The sequence below is a fragment of the Lepus europaeus genome, chromosome 5 (genome assembly GCF_033115175.1).
Source record: "Lepus europaeus isolate LE1 chromosome 5, mLepTim1.pri, whole genome shotgun sequence".
NCBI classification, from domain to species: Eukaryota; Metazoa; Chordata; class Mammalia; order Lagomorpha; family Leporidae; genus Lepus; species Lepus europaeus.
Window position 1 is genome coordinate 12,719,055 of NC_084831.1, and position 23,289 is coordinate 12,742,343.

The window sequence follows — 23,289 nt, forward strand, 5'->3', positions numbered from 1 at the left end:
CAAAGACGGGGTCAGGGAAGAAGGAAAGAGCACCGGCACGTGTGGTGTGCACGCGTGGACGTGTGCGTCTGCCTACACAGGATGGACTGCAAAAAGCGCACTGAAAATAGAACCAAAAGATACGTTTCTTTTCAACGTAGACATTTTGGAAACCCATGCATTTATTTTTTTATTTCATTTGCCATGAACTTTTCGAAGATCCCTCTATGCACAGATTTCAAAACAAACATTGCACCAAAATGAACTTCCATTCCATGAGCTGGTATTCATATACAGGTGTGTGTATGTGTGCGTGTACTTGTATATGCAAATATATACATACATATTCATCTCTGGGGTTCAGGGCAGGCCAGAGCCACCCAGTGAGATGTAAGGTGGGGCGACCATCTTCCCTGGACACATATACTCTGGTTCAAGCCTTCACCATCCAATCCCTTTTTGGGGAAGGGCCCTCGAACACGGGCAGCCCAACAGTCCAGTGGTAAGCATCCTCCCCCATCCCAACCTAAAGCCAGTTGGCCTAACCTTTCCCAATTCTGGGGCCACTGGAGGGTGTGAGTTTAACAGAGTTTTCAACAGGGCCCTCATTCCCTCCCAGAGGGCCCCCAAAAGTCCGATGAGCCCCTCCTGCTAGGAGAAAGGGGGTCTGTCGCATGCCAAGAGGGACAAAGGTCACAGGTGAGAAGGGGAGGGAGGGGTACCTCCTGCTGAAAGCCCCCAGGCTCAGGGAAGGCAGACTCCCGGGCAGGCGGGGGAGAGGGCAGGGGGTGGACACGATTGTATTTTTGCTTCCAGTGCTTAGCCAGAGCCGCTCTTTCTCGGGAAGGTTGGGGGGAGACAAAAGGCCAGCAGCCACGGCGTCCTGCCCCGCTGAGAGGGCGTTTTGCCCCCAGACTCCCTGTCCCCAGGCTAAGGCTGCTGGCCACTCCGCTCACAGCACAGAACTGCTGCCTTCTAATCCTCCCCCCTCCCAGCTCCTGACAGCCTCACGGGGCACCTCCTCCTCACAGCCACCCCCGCGGGACTCCACAGGGGGACCAGGTGCCCCTCCCCAGCTCTCTCCTCTCCCCGTTTTGTGGTCAACTCCTGGGCACCGACTGCCTGTCCAGCCTCAGGACCCCCACACCTGCTGGAAAAAGTCCTGGGCCGTGGCCTGGGGGGCTAACTGGGAAGAGGGGGTGAGCCCCTGCTGCAGGTGGCCCACAGGTGGGGCAGGGGCTGAGAAACCGTGCGCGGCCCCAGGCAGCCCCAGTTTTCCAAGCCTTGGGCCCGGACACCGCGTCTGGGCGGGAGGCCGGCCGGGAATGGGACATCATCTCACCGAGAAAGTCACCATCCCTCCCGAGTGGCCCCGGCCGTCCCCCCACCCCCACCCCGGGAGTCCCACCCAGAGCCTGCCAGCGCCCTGCGGCAGACAAGGAACTGCTCTGGGGCTGTGTCCCCCGGAGGCCGGAGAGGCCGCGGCCGTCCCAGATGTTGTCACGGGCCGGCTTGGATCCGGCCCATTCATCAAAGGAAGACGCCCGCATGAAGCCGGGCCCCCTCTTCGGCGGCCCAGCCCCCGGCTCCGCGGGCTGCGCTCGCTCCGTGTGCACGGGCAGTTCGGATTCGCCCCCAAAACGAGGTCGAGCCGGGAATTAGAAGAAAAAAAAAAATTCGTTGGCGATTTCTTTTCGTTATTGGTCCTTCGCTCCCCTCGGTCCTGGCCCCCTTCCCTCCTCATGAATAAAAGAAAAGTCCGAACCTATCAGATCTCGACGGCCGCCGCCGCCGCCTCCTCCTCCTCGGGCTCCGGGGGAGCACTTTTGCACAATTTACCCAGCGCACCACTCGCGCCCCCTCGCTTCTCCTCTTCTCTCCCCCGGCCCCGTCCCTCCCCGTCGCCTGTCCGCAAGCCCCGAGCCCGGAGCAGGCACCTTCCTCCTCCTCCTCCTCCTCGTCCTCCCCGGGACCGGGGAGCAGCCCGCGCGCTGCGCAGCAACAAGGCGCGGGGCCGAGGGAGGGAGCCAGCCGCGGGAGCACAGACACGCCGCCTGCGGCCCGCTCGGCAGCCTCGCGGCTCCGAAACTTTGGCTCGCGGGCCTGAGCCCCGGGGACCTCGCTGCCCCGCGCGCCCCCGAGCCGCGCCGCGGGTCTCGCCGTGCGCGTCGGCGCGCGCAGCTCGCGGCCGAGCGGAGCCGGCGGAGGCGGCCTTGGGGCCCGAGTGTTTGTTTGCGTGAACTTCCTCGTCGCCACCTTCCCTCCCCCCCCCCAGCCTCCGCCCCCGCCTCCCCCCCCCTCCGCGCTCCTGGACGCGTTCGCTTGCAGCCGGGGGTGGGGGGTGGGGTAGGGAGTGAGTGTGCAGAGGAGGGGGGAGAGGTTAAAAAAAAAGAAGAAGAAGGAGGGAAGAAAGAAAGAGCGCAGCAGGGGTAGAGGGAGCGGACGGGAAGCGAATTTTGCCGACTCCGGACGCGTCCCCCGTGTGCGCAGGAATGGCTGCCCTGCCCGGCGCGGTCCCGAGGATGGTGCGGCCGGCTCCGGGGCAGAGCTACCCGCGCACGGGATTTCCCCTGGAAGGTAAGCGCGGCCCGGCCGGCCTCGCCCGCGCCCGGAGCCCGCAGCCCGCAGCCCCCGGGCCCGGGCGAGGTGGCAGTCTCCAGGGGCGGGGGGCGGCGGCGGCAGCCAGAGCCCCCTGCTCTCCCGGGTCCGAGCCGGGCGCGGGACTCGGCAAGTTTCTGGGCTCGGCGCTTGTCGGTTTCTGCGTGGGTCTCCCTGCCCCGCGCGCGGCCTCCGCTTCGCAGGGCGGGCACCGCTGGCCTTCACCGCCGGCTTGACCTCCTGGGAGCCGCAGGCTCCCGGCTCCGGCCAGGTCCCGGTGCCTGCCCGCGCCTTAGGCGGATTCAGAGACGTCTCCTCAGGTGGTTTCTCGGCGGGCTCCCGCGCTCGCCGGCCACCGGGATGCTCGTCCGAGCCCTTTTATTTCGAAACTCCAACCGTGTGTGATCCTTGATCTGCCCGCGCTGCCAAGGACCCTCGCTTCTCCGGAGCCGCCCTCAGACGCGCCTGCTTCCCGGCCGAGAAACAAACCAAGATTAAAAAAAAAAAAAAAGTAACGATTTTTCCACCCCAAAAAACTTTTCACTCGGATTCTGGAAGACTCCGGGGAGAAAACCTGGAGACGGCGCGAGGGCACGGCCTTGTGCAAAGCGGGACAAGTGTTGCTTTGTAACGCGCGGTTCCCAAGTAGCCAGCGCCCGCCCGGGCGAGCGCGGGGTGGACCCAGGGCGCCCCGGCCCCCGGCGGGAGACCTGGCGGCGAGCCTGGGGGGAGACCCTGTCCTGTGTTTTGGGGACCGTTTTAAACTCACGGGAGGCCTTCAGCCAGTCGCCCAGGAGGCGCCCGGCTTCTGGGGGTGCCGGAGCGAAGTGCTTAGATCTAACGCGCAGAGTTTTGTTTTTTAATTACTCTCGTTGTAATTGTCTGAGCCCCTCGTGCTGGCTGCAGGGGAGGGAAGGCTGGGAGGGGGTGGGCGGGCAGGCAGCCCGCCCGCGCTCCGGGGAGGGGGCCCCCGCGGGCAGCGAGACGGCACCGGGTCCCCGCGTTAGAGCGAGGCGCAGAGGGCGGCTCCGTGATCAAGTGCGCGCGGGCAGCCACGCAGGCGGCGGAGCGCGCAAGCCCGGGGATTTGCCGAGGCTCTCCTGGAGCGAACGCCAGTGAGACAGGCGGCTGAGGACGCGCGGCGGATTAGGACAATATTTGCCCAACATGACGCGGAATACGGAGGAGAGGCGAGCGCCGGGCGCTGGAGAGGCTCTTGAATACAAACTTTGGCGCTCGAGAGCTCTCCAGCGCTAATGGCATACCCCGCCGCGGAGACCCAGGGACTCGGGCTCGGCGACGCACGATTTCTGATTAAATCCGAGGGTGGCTTCAGATACCTACTTTTACAGAGAGAGGTGGGGGGACCGCGAGAGCGAGGGAGGGGGCGGCAGGCACAGCTAGGCAGCCCGAGCCTCTTCTCGCCTCCTCCCTTCCAATTAACGCTGTCAGCTCCCTGCGCTCGGGCGGCTGTGAAATCGCTCTAATCTTACGGATCTCCGCAGCCGCCGAGTGCCCAAATTGGGGGGATCGAGGCCGGATTAGTGCACCGGGTGCCCCCCAACCTTCCGTGAGGAAATTGTTAGACTTTGCATTGAGGCTGCTGGGACGCCGTCTCCTTCCGGCTCGCGCCAGTCCTGGTTCCCAAAGCGCCCCCGCGCCCCGGGACTCTGACCAGGTCGCCGTGCCAGCCTCTCCGAGCCTGCAAGGGACAGTGGTTTCGCAGACCGAGTCGGGTATTTGATTCAGGAGCTTGCCGAGGGCACAGTGTGTATCCCCAAATTATCCCAAAACGAAATGAGAACTTTGAGAGTGAGTGCAAGCAGAGGGACAGCCAGGTGCCCCCAGAGGCTGGGCCAGCAGCCCGGTGCCACCAGCCCCTCGGCCGTGTCTCGGCTGTAAAATCACCAGGAGCCCCGTGAATGCTAGCTAGTCAGCAGCCAGCGCCTCCTGGGCCCCTGGAGTGGCTGCAGCGAGCCTGGAGCTGACCAGATGGGCCCCATCTCACGGGTTCTTGGCTGTTCTGAGAGCAGGAACAAGGCAGCCCCGCGGCCGGCGCCAGAGCCCTGTGTGTGGAAAGCCACCACTCCCGAGGTCTCCACGGCCCCACCAGCCTTGCAAATCTGCTCTCCGGCCTGTCTCTATACACTACCCCCCCCCTTCTCAGCGACATTCCCCAGGTGTGGCCTCATTCCCTGCAGAGTAGCAGGAGGTGGGGGCGCGGCACTGTGACCCCTCTGCCCACACGCGCAGGACCCTCTCTCTGCCTCCCGGAGTGGTTTTCTGATCTCCGAGCCACCAAAGCCCAGGGCCCGCCAACCTCTAGGATCGGCTGTTGGTGGTGTGCGGGTTCAGACAGCACTAAAGTCAGGGTGCACGCTCCTCTTCATCCTTACTTACCCGGCGCCTCTCTCTCTGTCTCGCCTCCCCGCCCTTCTGCAGTGTCCACCCCACTGGGCCAAGGCCGGGTCAATCAGCTCGGTGGGGTCTTCATCAACGGGCGACCCCTGCCTAACCACATCCGCCACAAGATCGTGGAGATGGCCCACCACGGCATCCGGCCCTGTGTCATCTCCCGCCAGTTGCGCGTCTCCCACGGCTGCGTCTCCAAGATCCTGTGCCGCTACCAGGAGACCGGCTCCATCCGGCCGGGGGCCATTGGCGGCAGCAAACCCAGAGTGAGTGTCTCCGCCACAGAGGCTGGCGGCAGATCTCCCCGGGGCCAGGGGGTCCTGGCTGCAGCCCCTCACCCCAGTAGCACCGGGCGTCTCCCTGCTGCCTGCGGGAAGTACTTGGGGAGAGTACCCCTACTTCCGCACAACCTCCCATCATTTTTCCATTTCTTGAAACCCCCAGAGATAGTATGGGGGGACCTTAAGAGGGTCTTAGTTGGGTTTTACTTTGTTAGCTCTGTCTCCCTGCCCCTGGCTGTCCCCTTGGGAACCAGGAGCTGGCTGCTTGAAAGGATGGAGGCAACCTCAATGGGGGCGGGAGGGGGGCGATCAAAGCCACCAGCCAGGCCTGGGGCTCCAGGGAGGTTGATACTGAAAGTGTCTCCCTCCCCCGCCCCATCTCTCCACTCCCGCCTCCACCTCTGAAGCAGGTGGCGACCCCGGATGTGGAGAAAAAGATTGAGGAGTACAAACGGGAAAACCCGGGCATGTTCAGCTGGGAGATCCGGGACCGGCTGCTAAAGGACGGGCACTGCGACCGCAGCACCGTGCCCTCAGGTGAGAAGGGAGCTGAGCCGCGCCGCGGGCCTCCGTCCCCTCGGGACTCCCGCGGCGGGAGACCGTGGGAGACCCGGCACTTGGAGGAAACTTAGGGAGGAAGGGGAACAAGAAAGAGGGAATCAAAACTGAAAGGAAGATGGGAAGGGAGGGGGATGGAAGAGAAAGAAGCAAAGGGGAGGAGGAGAAGAAAGAACGGGAGGAGGGGAAAGGAGAGGGGCAGGCGGCAGCAAGTTCACCTAGAAGGTGTGTGACCAGGAAGGACCTGGGAGCGAGGCGGCTGTGTCCCGGGAGAGTGATGTCTCTGGACCACCTCCCTGAGTCAGCATTCCCCTTCTGTTGCCAGCACCGGCCGCTGGGTCCGGAGTTCGGAGGCGCCAAACCCTCCTGCCTGTGAGAGAGAAAGTGGCCCGAGTTTGTGTGTGTGTGTGTGTGTGTGTGTGTGTGTGTGAGAGAGAGAGAGAGAGAGAGAGAGAGAGAGAGAGAGAGAGAGAGAGATGCCCAGGTACATGCAGGTGTACCGGGCTGGGACACACACCTGAGTGTGAGGGTGGCAGCACAGGCTCTGAAGGGGCTGGGAGATGGCGGGAGGCACAGACAAGTGAAGGAATGCTCTAGGCGGGCGCCAAGGTGTGAGCGCCCAGCTGTGGGGCAGGTGTGCCCGGTCTGTGACTGTGCAATGCCCAACTGCCTGGTGGGGGTGGAATGGAAGGGAGCGGAAGGGAGGAAGGGGCTTCCTGACTTTCTCCCAGGGGCCCCCCGTGGTTTGGGCTCCCCTTGCCCCCCAACGACTTATACGCGCTCTTTTGGCTTTGAATTTCTGAGGTTTAGTGAGTTCGATTAGCCGCGTGCTCAGAATCAAGTTCGGGAAGAAAGAGGAGGACGATGAGGCCGACAAGAAGGAGGAAGACGGTGAGAAGAAGGCTAAACACAGCATCGATGGCATCCTGGGCGACAAAGGTAGGGATGCGGCTCCAGACCGGCCGCTGCTCCCGTCGCCCCAGCGCGCAGGCCGCTGGGTCCCCTCTGCGCACCCCCACCCCAGGTCCTGGTGCGATGCAGAGCCCAGCGCCTGGGGCCTCCTCCTTCTGGGGGCAGCCGGACTGTGGGAACGCGGGAGTCACTGCGAACCGTGCACCTGAACCCCCGCGGGACAGGCGGAATCTGCCCGAGTGCCCCGGGGCCTGAGTCCTCTGGGGCTGGCGTTTTGGCTGCTGTTCCGATGTTGATCAATTATTTATAGGAAACTGGTGGTGGGGGGGGTGCGGCGGGAAGAGGCGGCCCCACGGCTCCCTAAATGAATTTGTTAACCAGAGCCGCACATGCTCGCTAAACGGTCCCTGGAAACCCCGCCTGACAGTTGACTGACCGCCCCAATCAATAAAAATTAACCAGGGCCAGCGCCGGCCGGAGTAGGGGGCTGGGGGTGCTTTCCTCTTTGGCACGCGTGCTGCCTGGGCAGAGGAGAGTTGAGGTCAAGTTCCGAGATGCCAGGGGTCGGAGGACCCCAGTGGGACAGAGATCTGGGTGCCCCACAGCCTTGCCTACCCCGACAGGCAGGCTTGGGTGTGCGCCCGGCGCCCTGCGCTTCCTCGCCTGCCTGCTTTGTTTTGCCCCCGGGGACATTTCAGCAGACAGGGGCTAGCCCGCCTCTCATCCCCTGCCTTTGGCAGCTCTCTTTCAGGCTCCGTTCGTGGGTGCAAAGTAGGGACTTGGGGAGGGGAGAAAGAAACGGGAGACCTGCAGCCACAGAGGCTGCCGGGGAAAGGAGGGTCCCAGAGACCCGGGCTGCGAGGTGGCAGCAGAGAGAATCGGAAAGACAGCCGCCCTGGGAACCTGCAGAGCCCTGGCTCTGGGCGAAGCTGGGGGCGGTCCTGGACCCTGGAAGCTGAGCCGAGCCTGTTGTGTGTGACTGTCCTCCCCAAGGGTCTTTCTGGGGTCCCATCCCGGCACTCCTAGGTGGGGTCTCTCTGAAGTTCTGGTCTCTCCAACCTTGAAGATGAACTTCACAGACAAAGCCTCCGCAGGCCAGGTCATCAATGGTGGTGGTGGTGGTGGGAACTGGGGGCCGCACAGCCCCCAGCGAGCCTACAGCCAAGAGCTGGGGCAGGGGCGGGCGATTGACATTGAGGGCCCCAGCGGAGCGGCAGTCCCGCTCGGGACAAAAGGGCAGGGGAAGAAAGGGAGGGAGCTGTGCCTGGCACCCCGCTGTGCGGGGCCTGCCGAGGGGCCAGCGATCTGTGGGAGGAGGCAGCGCTGCACTACCAAGTAGCTCCCGGGCCAGGCAAGTCAGCCCAAGGCGCCGAGACCCCCGCGGGGGGACCCAGTCCTTATTCCAGTTCCCACTGGACAGAGCCTACAGGGACTTGGTGTGGGCGGGTCGGTACATAGAACTTGAGCAGGTTTTCCCAAACACTGCACGCCAGCCGGGCACCTCTGCTGAGTGACCCCAGCAAAGCAGAAGGGGGCTCGGTTTGGTTTGGAGAGATTTCGCGTGCTAAGAAATACAAATAGGGCCACTTCCTGAGACAGAAGGGAAGGAGGTCACCTGCGGGCCCCCCCCCCGGGGGGGGAGGATTCCTTTGACTCAAGGGGGTTTGGGGGCTTCCAGAAGGGGCCTGCGGGTGCTTCCAAGACCAGCTCGGAAGCGACTTCGCTGGATGGAGGTTTTCTCTGCCGCAGAACCAGGAAGCTGCAAGTCTCCGAGGGTGGAAAGAGGAGCATTGAGGCTCGAGGTGGGGGAAGACTGAGCTTACGGGTGCTGGGACCACAGAGGGCCTGCAGGAAGGCCTGGTGTCCAGACACACCCCACAGGTTTTGAGTGACAGCAGGCGCGTGGGTCCCTGCGACTGTGTGCCAGATGCCGTGGCTCGGTGTGATCGCCCCCCTCGGGCCGGGCCTTTGGGTCAGGATGCCCTGGGCTGTGGGTCCATGCGGGGGTGGGGGGTGTGGTGGGAGGGGATGCTTCTGCAGGAGCATGCCGCGTGGTGGTAGAGAGTGAGCGTGGACCGCGTGGTGCTGGGGATGCGAGGGCTGTCTGTCCATCTGCAGACAGTCTGTTTCGGTCCCTGTGTTGCGTGCCTGGGCGGTTGGCAGGCTCCTCCCCTCTGGCCCTGGACCCAGACAGGACCTCAGTGACTGAGTTAGAAGGTGAAGACACCTCTGAGCCTCCGGCCACGCCGTCCGGGTCGGGAGGGGCAGAGATGCCCAGTGGGCAGAGCAGGGGGAAAGGTGCACACCGGAAACTTTGTTTTGGCTTCTTGCTCTTGACAAATGCTTTCTCTGGGGGCTGCCCCTCTCGTGGCGGGGAGCCGCCAAAGAAGGGGTTTAAGAGCTCTCCTCTTTAAGCGCTAAAGAGAGATCCCTCCCTGAGTCCGTTTTTTCCTATCGTCCGCTTGGCATTTAATAATGTTAAGACTTATTAGAGCTGGTAATGAAAACTGGAACTGCTGAATAGGAAACTGTGTTGGAGAGGGGTGTAATAGCTCCCAGGCATGGTAAGAAACTATTTATCCCCAATCAGTCCTCACTCTCAGAGTTGGAAGCACAAACGTTAAGTTGAAGGGTTTTAAAGCAGATTAAATTGAGCTTTTATTTCTGTGCACTTTCATCTCTGTACAGCTCACTCCTGCTCCCCTTGGGCAGAGATATTCATGAGGCTGTGCGCATTTTTTTTTTTTTTTTGCTCTTATCCTTGTTAAGACTGAGTTATTAGGATTGTTGGTGGTGAGTCCCCCAGACCGCTGCCGACAGGGGCTCTGGCCAGGCTCTGGTCACCTGCAGAGGGAAGTGGACAGTTCTCTGTCCCCAGCCCCACAGCCTCCCCTCCTTACCCCTTTCTCTAAGGACCAGCCCCCCTCCCCACCCCTGCTGGGCCCCAGGGAGCCAACAGGGGAAGGATTTGAGGGGAGGCAAAGGCAAAGATGTTCCCAGAATCTGAGCCCGGAGAGATCCTCGAGGGGAATTGGCTAGAGGCTTGCAAAGGGTCAAATCGCTTCTCTCCTAGGAGCCAAGGAGTGAATGTGGAAGAAGTGAGAGGTACCACAAACAACAATAGCAACGCTAACAAACAGTAGGAACTCGGGGCTCCCGGGAGCCACAGACTCACAAGGCACAAGCTGAAGCCCAAACTGGCGAGATCAGACGCGGCCCCAGTGGGGCGAGAATTAAATATGGGGAGAAGTTGCCCCAGCAGCAGCAGATGGAGGAGGAGGAGGAGGAGGAAGGCGGTGGAGGGTGCCGGAGTCCAGTGGGAGAATTTGCCGCTTTCCAAGCTCCCGCCTGGGGAGGGGGCGGCAAGTGGGGCAGATTTCTTTTTCTTCCCCTTCTCCGTTTATTTTTACAGTAGCCGACTTACAGGTGTGGCAAGGGCACTGCCCGGGGAAGGGTGGGAGAGGAGGGGAGACCCGAGGTGTGGGTTTTAGACACTTGTAAAAGGAGGTGGGAAACAATTTAATTTGGCCGCCCCGATAGCTGCTAATGCGGTTTTCGGTCGTTTGCTACACTGGAGGAGGCTGGTTTGATTGTGTGTACAAGGACCTGCCAAATTTAATTAGGCTCCGGGGGAGCGGATGAAGAGGGGGAGGGGGCCCGGCTGCCCTCAGCCCACACCGGCTCTCGGTTCTGTTTCCTCCGCCCAGTTTCACACCTGGAGGGGACCAGGTTTCCGGGCTTAGGTGAGGAGGGGAGGGGAGGGGGCGCGGGGGCGCGGGGCGCGGGAGGGGCCGGAGCCGGTCGGGGTATCCAGCAACAATCTGCATTGATTTAAACCAACAAGTTCGCGCCTCTGTAAATGTGTGTTTAGAGAAAGGTAATTGACACTCCACCAAATCAAAGGATTACCCGGGGTTGGCAATCTAATCAAACAGAGCCCAGGCGGGATTTGAGGCTGTTCAGAGTGGGATCAGCTTCGCATAATGGGGGCTCCGAGGAAGATGGGGAGGGGGGTGTCGCTGCAGGCAGCGCTCGGCGGTGGATCTCCAGTGAGACCCGAGGGGCCGAGCGCGGCGGCTGGGGCGAGCGGAGCCGGGGCGCGCGCCCCCCTCCACCTTTCTTCCACCCACCCCGCCCCCCTCCACCGCAGCGGGGCGAGGGGCGGAGGGAGCCGGGGCTGACGAGCTGCGACAATGGGGAGATAAGTCTCACAAAGCGCGGCGGCGCGCGCGCTCGCGGCCCCGGAACCCGCGGTAAACAAAGTCGGCAAAGTGTTTGCCAGATAAACTCGCGCCTAAATCAAGTGTGACGGGCCGGGAGAGAAGAGACAGAAGGAGATAAGGTTGGAGGGGGGGATGAACGAGCGTAATCTAATAGAAGACATTTAGAAAACAAACTTTAAACAAGGGCGAACAGGCGAGCCCAGGGTAATTATCCGCCCCAGAGCGCGGGGGAAGCCGGCGGAGGGCTGGGAGGGGTGCGGGGACTGGGAGCCGCCGAGGAGCGGCGTGCAGGCGGCGGGGTGCCTTTGCGGCTCCACGGGGAACCGGGACCGGGGGCCCCGGGCGGGGGGGGGGGGGGCTGGCTCGGCTAAGGAGGCTCCGGCGCACGCAGCCCGCGTCCCCCCTGTGCGCGCTGTCCCGCCTAAGCCGCGCGGGGCCCCCGCCGCGAGGGCGCGCGGATGCTGTGTGCTCCGCCGGGCACGCACGGCCGCACACTGCCTGTTTGCAGCCGTTTGTACCTAAAAGACGCGTGTGCACGGCGCGGCGGTTAAAGGCATTAGATATTTACCAGTTTGAAATAAGCCTGGCTAAGAAGCAGAGGGAAGAGGGAGACACTGCAAAGGCGAGGCCGGGGGAAGACTTCAAACGAATTCATCATCAGGAATGGCGGAGGGGAGATTTTACCAGGCACTATTGGGAAGTTATTTAGATATTAATAACACATTTTCCTGAGGCGCGGCCGCCGCAGCCATCTGCGCCGCTCTGCGAGCTATTTGGCTGGGTAGAATCTGGGCGTCTCAAATGTTGGGGCGAGATAACGCAATCAGGCTCACCCTGGTCCTAGGACTGCGTGGCAGCGCTAAACCCGGATTAACCTCCCCCCACCCCCGTCGCCCCCTCCCCTTTCACAGCTTTCCAAATTTTCAGTGGAATTTACATGGGAGGATTTGAAGGCATATATAACAGCCGCCTTAAGCGGTAAGGTGATTATTGGGCTCGTTCTCTCTCTCTCTGTAAAGAATGCTTTTCTGAAAATGATAGTTGTCACACACTACATGATACGTAAAGAATATTCTATAAAGCATACGTATATTATATGTGTGTATGTGTGTGTATATATATATATATATATATAGAGAGAGAGAGAGAGAGAGAGAGAGAGAGCTAGGTCTTTGGAGTCTCCAGGAACCCACACCCGGTTCTCGAGAGAGCGAAGGTGATGAGCGTCCTTGTGTGGTCAGGGTGGGTAAGGGCACGAAGCAGTAAGCATGGAAGGTACAGGGGCCTTGGTCTTGGCATGGAGTCTGCAGGCAAGCAGAGCCCCCGAGAAGGGACCACGTCCGGTGCAGAGAGGGGTTCCTGCACAGAGGGGACCCGCCAGGAGCTCTGGGGCCTTGAAGACCAAGCCTTGGTGGGGGGGGGGCGGGGAGGGTGCACTGTTGCCATCCCGGAAAAATCGCTCTTCTCCCCCTGCTCGGGACTAGAGGGGCGGCCGGGAAAGCCAGTCGAGGAAGGGGATGAGGGGCCCCGGGAAGACTGGGAGGCCCCCCTCAGTTTTCGCTGCTCCGGCCTTCCCTCTTGTCCCCCTCCCCCCAAGTCTTGACTGAAAGAGGAAAAGGTGGAAATGGGGTCAGTGCTTTTTGACCTGCTCCGGAGGGATTGGCCCCGTCTGGGGTCGGGCAGGGGGAGGGAGGAGAACTCGGCGGCCCAAATCGAATCAAGGCAGAACGGTGACCTAAGGGGGAAGCTGCGCCGTTAGTAGAGGGAACTCGCCAAAACTTCAAACAAAGTGGGGTAGGGGCAGCGCGCGCGGGGGGCGGGGGGACTGCTAGCTTGCCCCGGGGAGGGGCTCCGAGGAGGAAGAGATGGGGTCGAGGGCAAAGGGGAGGTGGGGGCCAAAGGAAGGGGTGTGGGGAAAGGGATGCGCCAGGGGTCGGCGGCGATGCAACCGCAGCCTCCCCGGGGGGTACAGGGAGGAAGGGCGTCCGTCGGGCGCGCGCTGTGGGCTGGCGGGGCGGGGTGGGGTGTGCGCTCCCCAAGTGCAGCTCCGAAGAGGCCTCTAGGGCGGTCCAGGGGAGCCTGGGGCGCGCGAGTCTGGGCCTCCCGCCCGGCAGCCTAGCCGAGTGCGGCCGGATGGCGAGGGGCCGCGGGACTCCGCAAGTGACTGCGGGTGAACGGCCCGGCTTCCCCGAGTCCCCGGGTCAGCTCCTGGGCCAGTCGGTGTCGTGGTCGCCGGGGCCCTGGAGGTGCGCTGGGCCCCAACCCGGGGAGGGGTGGGGGCGACGTGGGGGAGCCGCAGAGCTGGGGTGAGAGCTCAGCGGAGAGCGCGCGGGGAAATCCAGCGCGCGCGAGGGGAGCCCGCGTGGCGAGCCGATGACGCCGAGCGGCGCGCAGGGGCCCGGGGAGGCGCTCAGCAGCAGGAAGAAAGACAAAGAGACGCAGAGGCCCCGAGAGGCCGGCCCCGGGACCGGCAGGGCGGCGGCGGCGGCGGGGCCTGGAGCGGAGCCCGCGGGAGAGCGCCAGCGCGCAGAGCCGGGCGGCGGCGGGGGAAGGCGGGAGGCGGGCGAGCCGCGGCCGCCCTTTTGATCCTCGGCGGCTTCCCCTTATCAGGAGCGCTTTCGGTGACACAGGCACAAAGGCAGTTCATCATATTACAGCGCGGCCCGGCGGCTCGCTGCCATCCCGCCGCTTAATTAGAGGCGAGCGAGCCGGGCCGGCGGGGCGGGAGGGAGGCCGGCCCGAGGCGGGGGCCCGGGCTCCGCGCTCCGACGCGGGGCGCCGGGAAGGCCCAGCCCGCGCGCCCGGCGGGGTCCGGCCGCGGGGCGAGGGGGCAGGGACCCCTTGCTCAGAGCGTCCCTAAACAGCAGGCCGGGCATCGCTGGGGCAGCAGCCGCTCCCGCTAAATTCTTGGCCTTGGGAAGGGGTCGGGCGGGCCACTCTCCCCGCTCCGCTCGGGGCGCTGCGCACAGGAGCCCAGGGAGCTGAAGGCCGGGTGCCCGCGGCTGGGCTTCTTGATCCCCAGAACTCAGGTGTAGCGGCCTGGGCGAATCCCGGAGCAGCAGGGTCCCTTGTGGGAAGCCGTCTGGGGTCCTCCCTGCCCCAGCTCACTAGCAGTGTAGGCTTGGGCCACTCTCAGCCTCCCCGGGCGTCAGTGTCCTCTCACGGGGAAAAAGAAAAACAGACAAAGGTTCTTATCCTTGTGGGGAATCCCAGACCCCTTTGGGAACCCGAGTAAAGACCCAAACAACTGGCCATTCACTCGTGTCCACCAGGTAGAATTTTGCAAACCATATTAAGGGGGCCCTGTGCTCTGCCCTGCTCTCTGTCTGTAGGGAGTGGCTGGTTCCGGGAGCAGGGGCCGCTGAGAGCTTGCGCCCCTCTGGCCCTCGATGCTTCCTTCCCATCCCAAAATAGCGAAGTGCCCCTCCCCCACGTGGTCCTTTCTGAAGCGTGTGTGTGTGTGTGTGTGTGCAGAAATGGGCCAGCACACAAACTGTGTTCCCTTCATGTCTGTACAGCGTAAGAACGGAATCTCGCGTTATCATGTGTTGAACACCCACTATGTGTTAAAGACCAGGCCCTGGCCCTCGTGAAGTGGGGAGCCGGGTGGTGGAGGCCAGATGAACACGCCCACAAAAGAACCAAGGTCTTTCTGGGGTGCGTGTGTTGGGTTCTCCTGGGCCTCTCTGCCAGGCTGCCCCATGGGGGTGTTTGCGCAGGTCCCTGCCGGTGATTGGGGTTGGGGCTGACTTTGGCAGGCGGCGGCCCCCAACCTGACCTCTGGACTGGCAGACAAGGACCGCTGGGGCCTCGCTGAGCCGAGCCCGGGGCTCCAATAGGCCTCCAATAGGCGGGAGATCAAAGGGGCCCCTGGATGGGACAGAAAAAGGGGCGGCGTGATGGGCTCAGAAGTCGCTTGGAAAACACCCTGTTTTGCTGGGTCCTTGTTGTGGGACCCACCTGAGGGGCAGCCTTCGTGCTACGGGTGACAGGTGGAGGGGGCAGCTTGCTGGCACCGTCTTTAGGTCACTGGGGAGGGGCTGCAGCTGGGAGGCGTTCCGTGAGGTGTCGCTTGTGTGGGCAAACTTTTCGGTAGAATTTGTGGGTCTGGGCTGAAGCTTTTTGGGTCCCCGGACACTTCAAATGCACAGTGGATTGATCTGGGCTGCAGAGACGCAAAATTCAGATACAAGCTCAAGTTCGCCTCCAAGGTGATCCTTTTGAGGGTGGGGGGGGAGTCCCCTGGAAGTGCCTGAAACCCTCTGGCTGTCAGCAGAAGCGGAAGTGCCCTCCCTGCTGACCCCACCCGGCTCCAGCCAGGACCCCCACCTGCTCCTGCACCCCACATCCTTGTTGTCTTCCTCCTCCTCCTCCTCGCTCTTCTTGGGCTAAGATCACACTTCTGAGGGTCCACAAACCCGGTAGAAGAAATTCCGGTGGTGGTGGGGGGGGCAGAGAAGGGTTGCAGCTGGGAGACACTCTCCTGCCGGCCAGCCCCTGCCCCCGTCCTCTGTCCCCCAGCCCCGGTCCCCTGTCCCCCAGCCCCGCTGCTGCCTGCCAGTGCCAGCATTCCGGAAGAGACTGAATTGTTAAAGATTCCTGCAGTTCTGTTTTTTAATTTTTTTTCCTTGGAGGTGCTCAGAGTGAACCCTCCGTAAAAAGGCTCGGGAACTTTCTCTAATAAATGGGACCAAACCTCCCTCTCTCCCTTCGGGGTTAGGGGACTGCCATCGGGGCCGGGCGTCAGCCTCTGGCCCTTTAAGTCGCCACCCCCACTCCCGCCCCAGAAGACCCCGTCTCTCCCCTCGGGGCTGGGTCCTGGGTTTGAATCCCCCGGCGCGGGTCGCTCACGGCTCCTGAGCCCGTTTCTAGGACCCCGGGCGCCCGAGGGCGGGGAGGCTCGGCGCTTGGCCGCCGCCCCCTGCCCGCCTCCCCCTCGGCGCAGCCGGGCTCGCGCCTCAATGGCCACTTTAGAAATACAAACAACTTTAGAAATAAAGTAACCAAACCCGCGAAAGGCGCTTTGAAGGGGCGAATGCCTGGTGGCGCTTTACTGTGGTGTGGCCCAGGCCCCGGCCTAATCCGGCTTTCATTTCCACCGACGGCCGCGGGGGAAGCGCTGCCGGCCCCGCGGCCCCTCAGGAGGCTGATTAGGCCACAAAGAGCCCCCATTATCACGAGAAGAAAACCGGGGGGCGGGGGGCGGCCGCCCGCGCCCGGCTATTGACTTAGCGGATGAAGTCAAGAGCGGGCGCGCCGGGGCGGCGGGGCCGGGGCGCGCAGAAGCCGCTGCAGCCCCCAGCTCGGCCCGGGCCGCCGCGGCGGGGGGGGGGGGGGGGCGGGGAGGTGCGACTGGGCCGGGAGGCGGGGGCGGGCCGGCCGCGCAGCTCTGCCTCCCCGGCCTGGCCCTCACCACCTGGGTTCTGGGGTCTCCGAAAGCCACCCCGACTTTGGCCCCTGCGGGTCTGTGATGGGCTTCCGTCTCCTCTTAGGTGTTGTGGAGGCTGTGTCCGATGGGGGGGGGGCGGGGGCGGAGAAAGGGAGAAAGAAAAAGGGGCACCCTGGACCCAGAACCTTGGGATCCCCTGAGAACCTCCATGTCTGCAGGATGGGCCCGCGGCCGAGACGCCGCTGGGCATCCGGCGAAGTGAAGGATTCCGTTATGCAAAGCACTGGGCGGTTGTGCTGCTAGATGAATATTACCCCAACCACCCCCTGCCTCTTCTCTTCCCCTAATCCACAGGCTGCTCCCTCGTGACGGGGGCCTTGGAAGACAGAGGGCTGTAAGTCCCCGAGTGGTCCCTAGGGTGGGAGCAGAGACCCGACCCTTATAGGCGAGGGGTCTCCGGGGACACTGGGAGATGGGGGCGTGGACTCTCCTCCTCCTGGTGGTTTCTGTCCCCTTCCAGGTAGACGCTGGGCAGCTCTGGGGACAGTGGGGGCAGCACTAGCTGGTGATTGAGTCTCCGGCTATAAAGGAGGCAGGTAGGAGCCTGTGACACAGACCCCAGGGTGAGCTGAGCAGGTCCTCGTGACACTCGCTCCCTCCCCAGCCATCCCCTTAGGAATGACCCGGAAGTGCTAGGGAGCCCCCTCACCTCTTTACCCCTCCTCTGATGAGAGGTCACTCCCTGCTTGGAAGACTCAGGAGGGAAGCGAGGACCCGTTTCGTGGGCAGTGGGGTGCTTGGAGGGCGTCCGTGGAGGAGTGAGGGACTGAGCAGAGAATGTGATGGGGGGGGGGTAATGCTGTGGCCTAGGAGCAGAGGGGGCAGGAGGGGGCTGCCCCAGGAGTGCTGAGCCCGTGACTGTCTCAGAGGCCAATAGGTCTTTGTGTCATCTGGCCATTTCACAGATGGAAAAACCGAGGGCTGGAGCCCCAGAGGAGAGACCGCTCCACCTGGGCGCTGGCAGAAGTCTGGCTTCTAGGAAGCTGGACAGCCCTGGGCAATAAGGTCCTTTTGCATCCTTGCAGTCTCCATCACCCGCTGTGTAATGCCGTCCATTTCACTGGGGAAACCCAGGCGCAAGGAAGTGGTGGGGGCTGTCCCCTAACAGGCCTGCAGGACCCTGAGAGATTGCTTCAAGGAGGCCAGAAGGGCCCCAGTGCAGCCCCTCTTCTTGACCCATCTGGACAATTGGCACCCTCCCTGGTTCTTCAGGCCCAGGGGAGACTGGGGGCGGAGCCCCAGGAGGCTCAAGCCAGTCCTGCCTTCTGTCACTCATCCCCACTTCCGGCACCTGTGAGCACCTGCTGGAGTCTGGAGACTTGGTCACTGCCACAGTTTGGCGCTGAAGGACCTGTTCTTCCTCCTGGGAAAAGTTCTTTGAATGACGAGGCAGAGCAAGCCCGGAGGGAAAACCAGCTGGCTCGGACTGGCGTTCACACCTGCCTGCAGACGCCCCGTGCAGAGGCCCTGGCCTTGCCCCGGCTGCGGTGCTGTTCCGGCTGAGGCGCTGGGATCCTTGGTCTGAACCGTGGAAAGCCAGGGTCAGCCTGGTGGTTTTCCAGCTGTGTTCCCTGGAGACGCGGGGTTCCCCGAGGGAGCCCTGCTGCTGGGGGCAGTGCCCGTGGGAGGAGATGTGGGGGAGCCTTGCTGCCCAGTGCTAGAGGCCCCTTGCCGTCTTCTGTCCCCGGCTGCTTGGAGGGCGGAGGGGGCGGAAGCTCTGTGTCGGCCTGAAATCAGAGCCTGGGGCTCTGGTTATTGGTCTTTAGAGATAAGGTGATAGTGCTTATCTGGCGACAAATGATTTCCCTCCCCTTCAGTTCCCCTGAGTAGGGAACTTTCTCTCCTGGCTGGAGAGTCCACATCCCACTCAGCTTCATCAGTCCCCCGCCCAGCCTGTGTGCCAGCAGAGGAGGCAGGGACCTGCTCTGGGCGGCCCTGGAGGCCTTGTGGTCCTGCTGGGCTTGGACACCACGCCGGGATGGGGCTGGAAGGAGGAGTCCGGGCAGACGGTGGGTGATGGGAAGAGAGGTGAGCTGCGGAGTCGCCAGGGTGGTTTTGCAAAAAAATGGGTATCCGGCCCCTCCCGGAGCACCGGCTTTTGAGTGATCCTCCTGGGTCATTTCGACGGCCAGCCCAGTGGAGAGCCGCAGGTCTAGTGCAATACCCTGGTTTGCAGGTGGAGAGACTGAGGCCCAGCGAGAGGAAAGGACTTGTTCCTTGTTGCCCAGCAAATCGAGAGCAGAGTCAGAGCAGGCACCCGGTCTCCAGGCTGGAGAGCCAGCGTCCTGAATGGAGCATTGATCCCACGGTGGCTGGGTCCCTCTCCTTTTATCACTGTCAGAGTCCAGTCTGCCCAGGTATCAGGCCGGGAACAGTGAGGCCAACAGAGCCAGCTCTCTGCCCGGTCCCCTGTTCCCAATCCCCTTCTTGTTCCGCAGGCACCCACTTTTACCCAGATTCGTAAAAGCAGCTGAAGCGCCATGAAAGGCGCCCTGGGGGCAGGCGTTTGGCTTCACCACGGAGGTCCTGGCGGGGATGCCCTCACCTGGTATCAGCGCCCGGGTGCCAGTCCTGGCTCCACTGCCAAGTCCGGCTTCTTACCGATGAGCACTGGGAGGCAGCAGCGATGACTCAAGTACGTGGGTCCCTGGCACCCACCTCGGGGCCTGGACTGAGTTCCCAACTCCCGGCTTCAGCCTGGCTCAGCCTTGGCTGTCGCGGGCATTTGGGGAGTGAACCAGCAGATGAGAGATCTTTGTCTCTCAAAGAAAAATAAATTAATTGAAAAAGACGCCCCAGCAGGCTCCACACTGAGCAGGTCCTTCGCCTCTGTCTGCCTCAGTTTGCTCACGCAGTCAAGGGGAATAAAGCCCTATTTCCATGCAGACGGGGTCCCCGGCACACAGGAAGTGGGTGATGAGAGACCCGGAAGTACTTTGGGTGGGATTGATGATCTCCAGGGTTGTGAGATGCGGATTTCCCGAGTCTGGAGCCTGGCATTTCTTGAGGGGCTCTAATACGTATGGATTATTGTTGCTGCGTTTTAAAAAGACGTGCTGCAGGGTTACGTGACCCTGCAACATTTCAGATCATAAAAAGCATAGGAAATAGAAGTAGGGCTTCCCCAGCACAGCTACGGTCTTGTTGAGCTTGGGGGCGTAGCTCTCTGCGTCTGTCCACCAGCCAGGGGTGCTGCAGGAAGTTTATGAAAAAAATGAAATAACAAGATGTTTATTTTAGTGCAAAATATTCTGAAATCTCACTTTTTTTTTTACAATGCACGTTTTCACAGGTCTTGTACGTTACCCTTGTATCTGTCTACTTTTTTTAAAAAAATTATTTATTTGAAAAGCAGGAGGAGTGAGTGTGGGGGGAGAGAGCGAGAACAAGCTTCCACCGCTGGTTCATGTCCCAAATGCCCGAGACAGCCAGGGCTGGGCAGGGCCAGAGCCAGGAGCCGGGATCTCCACATGGGTGGCAGGGACCCCATCCTTGTGCCGTCACCTGCTGTTGGCCAGGATGCACACGGCGGGAAGCGGGGTAAGGAGAGCGCTGGCCTGGAGTTGAACTAGACACTGTGATGCGGGATGCGGGTGTCCCAAGTGGTGGCGTAACTCAGGTGCCACAACACTGGCGCCTCTGGATTTAAAGGAAAGTGGCACCATATTAGCGTGGCACAGGGACTGTAGAGGCTTCGGGGTGACTGTGAACCCCAGAATCAACTCTCAGTCGTGGGTACATGTGCATGTGATAGCCCTGGAGAGGCGTCCTTAACTTTGACTGAGTCCTCCCCCCCCACCTCGAGCTCAAGGTCCCCCAAAGGTTAAGCGTCCCGAGTTAGAAAACTTGCAGGTGTTTGCTGTGTCAGAGCCCCCTTCCTCCCGGAGCCTCCCTCCCAGCCCCTGTGCACCTGCTCCGGCTTCCGGCCTCCTGTGCTTCAAAGCATCGGGCCAAGCTCTACCTGCCTGCCTCGGAGAACAGCGCCGGGGCTTTGAAAGGGGAAGTGGCATTTCAGGCACTTAATTAGACCCAGGACAAGAATGGAGGCTGGCTCTTGGGTCAGGCCAGGGGAGGGGGGTTGTTGGGGGATTAACACTCAGGTAAAGCCATCCAGGCTCACAGCCCCCTGGCAGGAGGCGGCTGGGGAGCAGCGGAAAGGCCGGGCCACTGCACAGGAGCCGCAGGCAGGCGGGGAGTGTGGGGGAGGAGGGTGTAGGGGGCTTCGCATTCCGGAGGGAGGTAGGGGTGTGTGCAGAGAAGGTGGAAGGAGAAGCTCCCCTATCCTGTACCATGGACTTCCCTCCCTCCCCTCCCCCGCCGCAGCTGTTGGGAGGCAGGAGTTGGAGCTGTGATGTTTATTCCCATAGTGAGACGACGTGTACTTTTTGTCTTGTGTGCCCGGCACAGTGCTAGGAGCTGTGAGCGGTGCAGAGACCTGGCTGCACCGGGGCTTCCGTCCTGGGGGAGGAGAGGCAGCGAACAGGTCTCCTTCCGGAGGCAGATAAAGGTTTGAAGAATATACAGACGGTGCCAGGAGGTGACTGGTGGTGTTGTGTGCTGTTGGGGAGGCCTGCCTGGAGGAGGTGGTGTTGGGCCTGCGCTCTGGCAGGAAAGAGGCCGTCATGGGTTGGAAATGTCGTCTCCTTGGTCCAGTAGCAGAGCTGACTGCGTCCCAAGCACTGGGTTAAGCTTTGCAAGTTGAAATCATCAGATCTCGCCAAGGTACCTTGAAGGGGGGATGATTCAGAAGCCCATTTTCAGATACAGAAACTGAGGCCTAGAGAGACGCCTTGGCCCTTTGAACAACACACGACGGGCAAGGACATCTCAGTGGAAGGAAGGCTGCGTTCTTAGCCGGCCCAGGTGCACTGTGGACCTCATCCCGCTTAACCGCCCCCGCCTTGCCGGGCGGGTACCTATCACGCCTGCTTTGCAGATGAAGGCAGAGCTCAGAGAGGTTCACTCAGTTGCCTGGAGTCACACAGCTGGCGGGCGGCAAAGCAGGTACACCAGCTCTCCCTCCTGGGACACCGGCCAGCGTCTGACCTTGGACGCTGCTCTACTAATTCCCAGGGCCCGGTGTCCCTGCGCGCTGGCCTTCCCCAGGGAAAGGGTTCGTCTCTCGGGACACCCATCCTGGGGGTTGGCTGATGTATTTTCTCTACGGGGGGCCCGGCTCACAGTTCAGACCTTTAGTTGCGGATGAAGGAGTCCCAGTGGGCCCTGGGCGTGTGTTTGGAAGACAGTTGCTGGGGCCCTGCTGGAGGGAAGGTGGCCTCTCATAGCCGGATGCTGGGGTGGCTGTCGGCACGTCTGTCCTGGGTGCCCGTGTAACAGATGGGCCACATCTGGGGAGTTGGGATGGGAGTGGAGCTGCTTCCTGCTGCTCCTTGGCGTGTGTGCAGGTACGATCTTCCGCGGTGTGCGGCCGAGTGAGAACTGTTCAGGGCCGTGTGGTGGGGTGCAGCTGTTGGGATGTGGGGTGGGGCGGGAGCTGGGGTCCCCCCCACGCAGGTGGCGTTGTCCATCCTTCGATGTCTGGTGGCAGGTCCGTGGCTTTGGCCGTGGCTCTGGATTTACCTGGTCCGGGGGTTTGTCCGTGGCCCCGCATTTGCCTGCCCCCATTTTGCAGGTAGGAAACTGAGGCCTGGAGGGGCTGAGCTGTTGGCCCACAGCCGCCCAGCCGGTCCGTGGCGGAGAATGGACGGAAAACCAGGGCCGCCTCTTTCCCCTGCTCCCCAGGACGGCTTTAGGTCACAACAAAAGGTTTAAATGCCAGCGCGCGGCGGCGCCATGGCGGTCACGGGACCTGGCGGACGTGTGTGCAGTCACATGCAGGTCCCCCCCTTGCTCTGGTATCTTAGCCCCTGCCCGTTCCCTGGGCCCCCAGCCCAGCCCCATCACACGAGGGCCTTTCTTTCTTGGGATTGCAAATACGCCAAAGATTAACGCCCGCAGCTGGCTGCAGCCCCGAACAATGGCGAGACCTAGGAGGAGAAAGAGATCAGCAGAGGCCCACAGCAGCCCTGTGCAGAGAGCCCCCCCTCAACTTGAAGTGACCCCCCGGCCCTGCCCCCGCCCCCGCCCGCCAGCTCCATGCTCCCGGCTGGAGGCGTAAACAGTCCAGAAATTCTCACTCTGCACAAGGCTGCAGCCTGAGACCAGAGAGCAGGGGGAAAGTTACACAGAGGGAGGGGAGGAGGGAGGGGAGGAGGGAGGGGAGGAGGGAGGGCCCCCCCGGAGGGCCCCCCCCACCCCGGGGGGAGTATTCTGTAAAGAATCCCATGGCGGGTTGGGGGAGTGCCGGAGCAGGGTGGCCAGACTGCCCGCTGGGTGCTGTGACCCAGCCTGAGATCTGGCCAGGCCGGCTCTGTCTGCAGCGGCCGGCGGCACAGGACGTGCGGACACGACGCCGCTCCTTCCTGCTCGCCCACTTCCTCCTGGCAATGGCAGGAGTGGCAGGTGCCACCTGAGAACCTCGCGGACAGCTTCCTGGGCTAGAAGGGAGGCGGGGAGTCCGTAGGGTGGGCCGAGGGCGGCTGGTCCTCATCTAAGCTGTGATGATTAGGGAGGAACTGACTGTGCTCTGGAAGACAGATCCGGAACTGGGGAGGATTTAGCATACTTCCGGTCCAGCCCCTTCCGTCCTCAGAACGCTGTGATGAATGGCGTAGGCTCCAACGATCCCATTCTACAGATGAGGAGACGGAGGCTCGGGGGGGTCAAGTCACCTGCCCCAGGTCACAGGTTCAGGGAAGGAGGTGGAAGGGGTGTTTGGTGGGTGCAGGAGCCGGGTCACCCCCGGGGTAGCTCAGGGGTACCTGATCAAAGGGAGAACGGACGTGACTTGGCAGTGCCTACCGTGGCACGAGGCACA

The 23,289-nt window shown here is 62.3% G+C and overlaps 1 protein-coding gene across 2 annotated transcripts in view; it reads left to right on the forward strand.

The window, feature by feature from the left end:
- Positions 1-2,471: 2,471 nt before the first annotated feature.
- Positions 2,472-23,289, forward strand: part of PAX7 (paired box 7) — an 87,833-nt gene continuing 67,015 nt past the window's right edge. For both annotated transcript variants that reach the window (XM_062193123.1, XM_062193124.1), the window contains exons 1-4: positions 2,472-2,556; positions 5,020-5,255; positions 5,678-5,807; positions 6,639-6,767. In XM_062193123.1, the coding sequence (XP_062049107.1) occupies positions 2,472-2,556; positions 5,020-5,255; positions 5,678-5,807; positions 6,639-6,767 (580 nt within the window). The remainder of the gene's footprint in view (positions 2,557-5,019; positions 5,256-5,677; positions 5,808-6,638; positions 6,768-23,289) is intronic.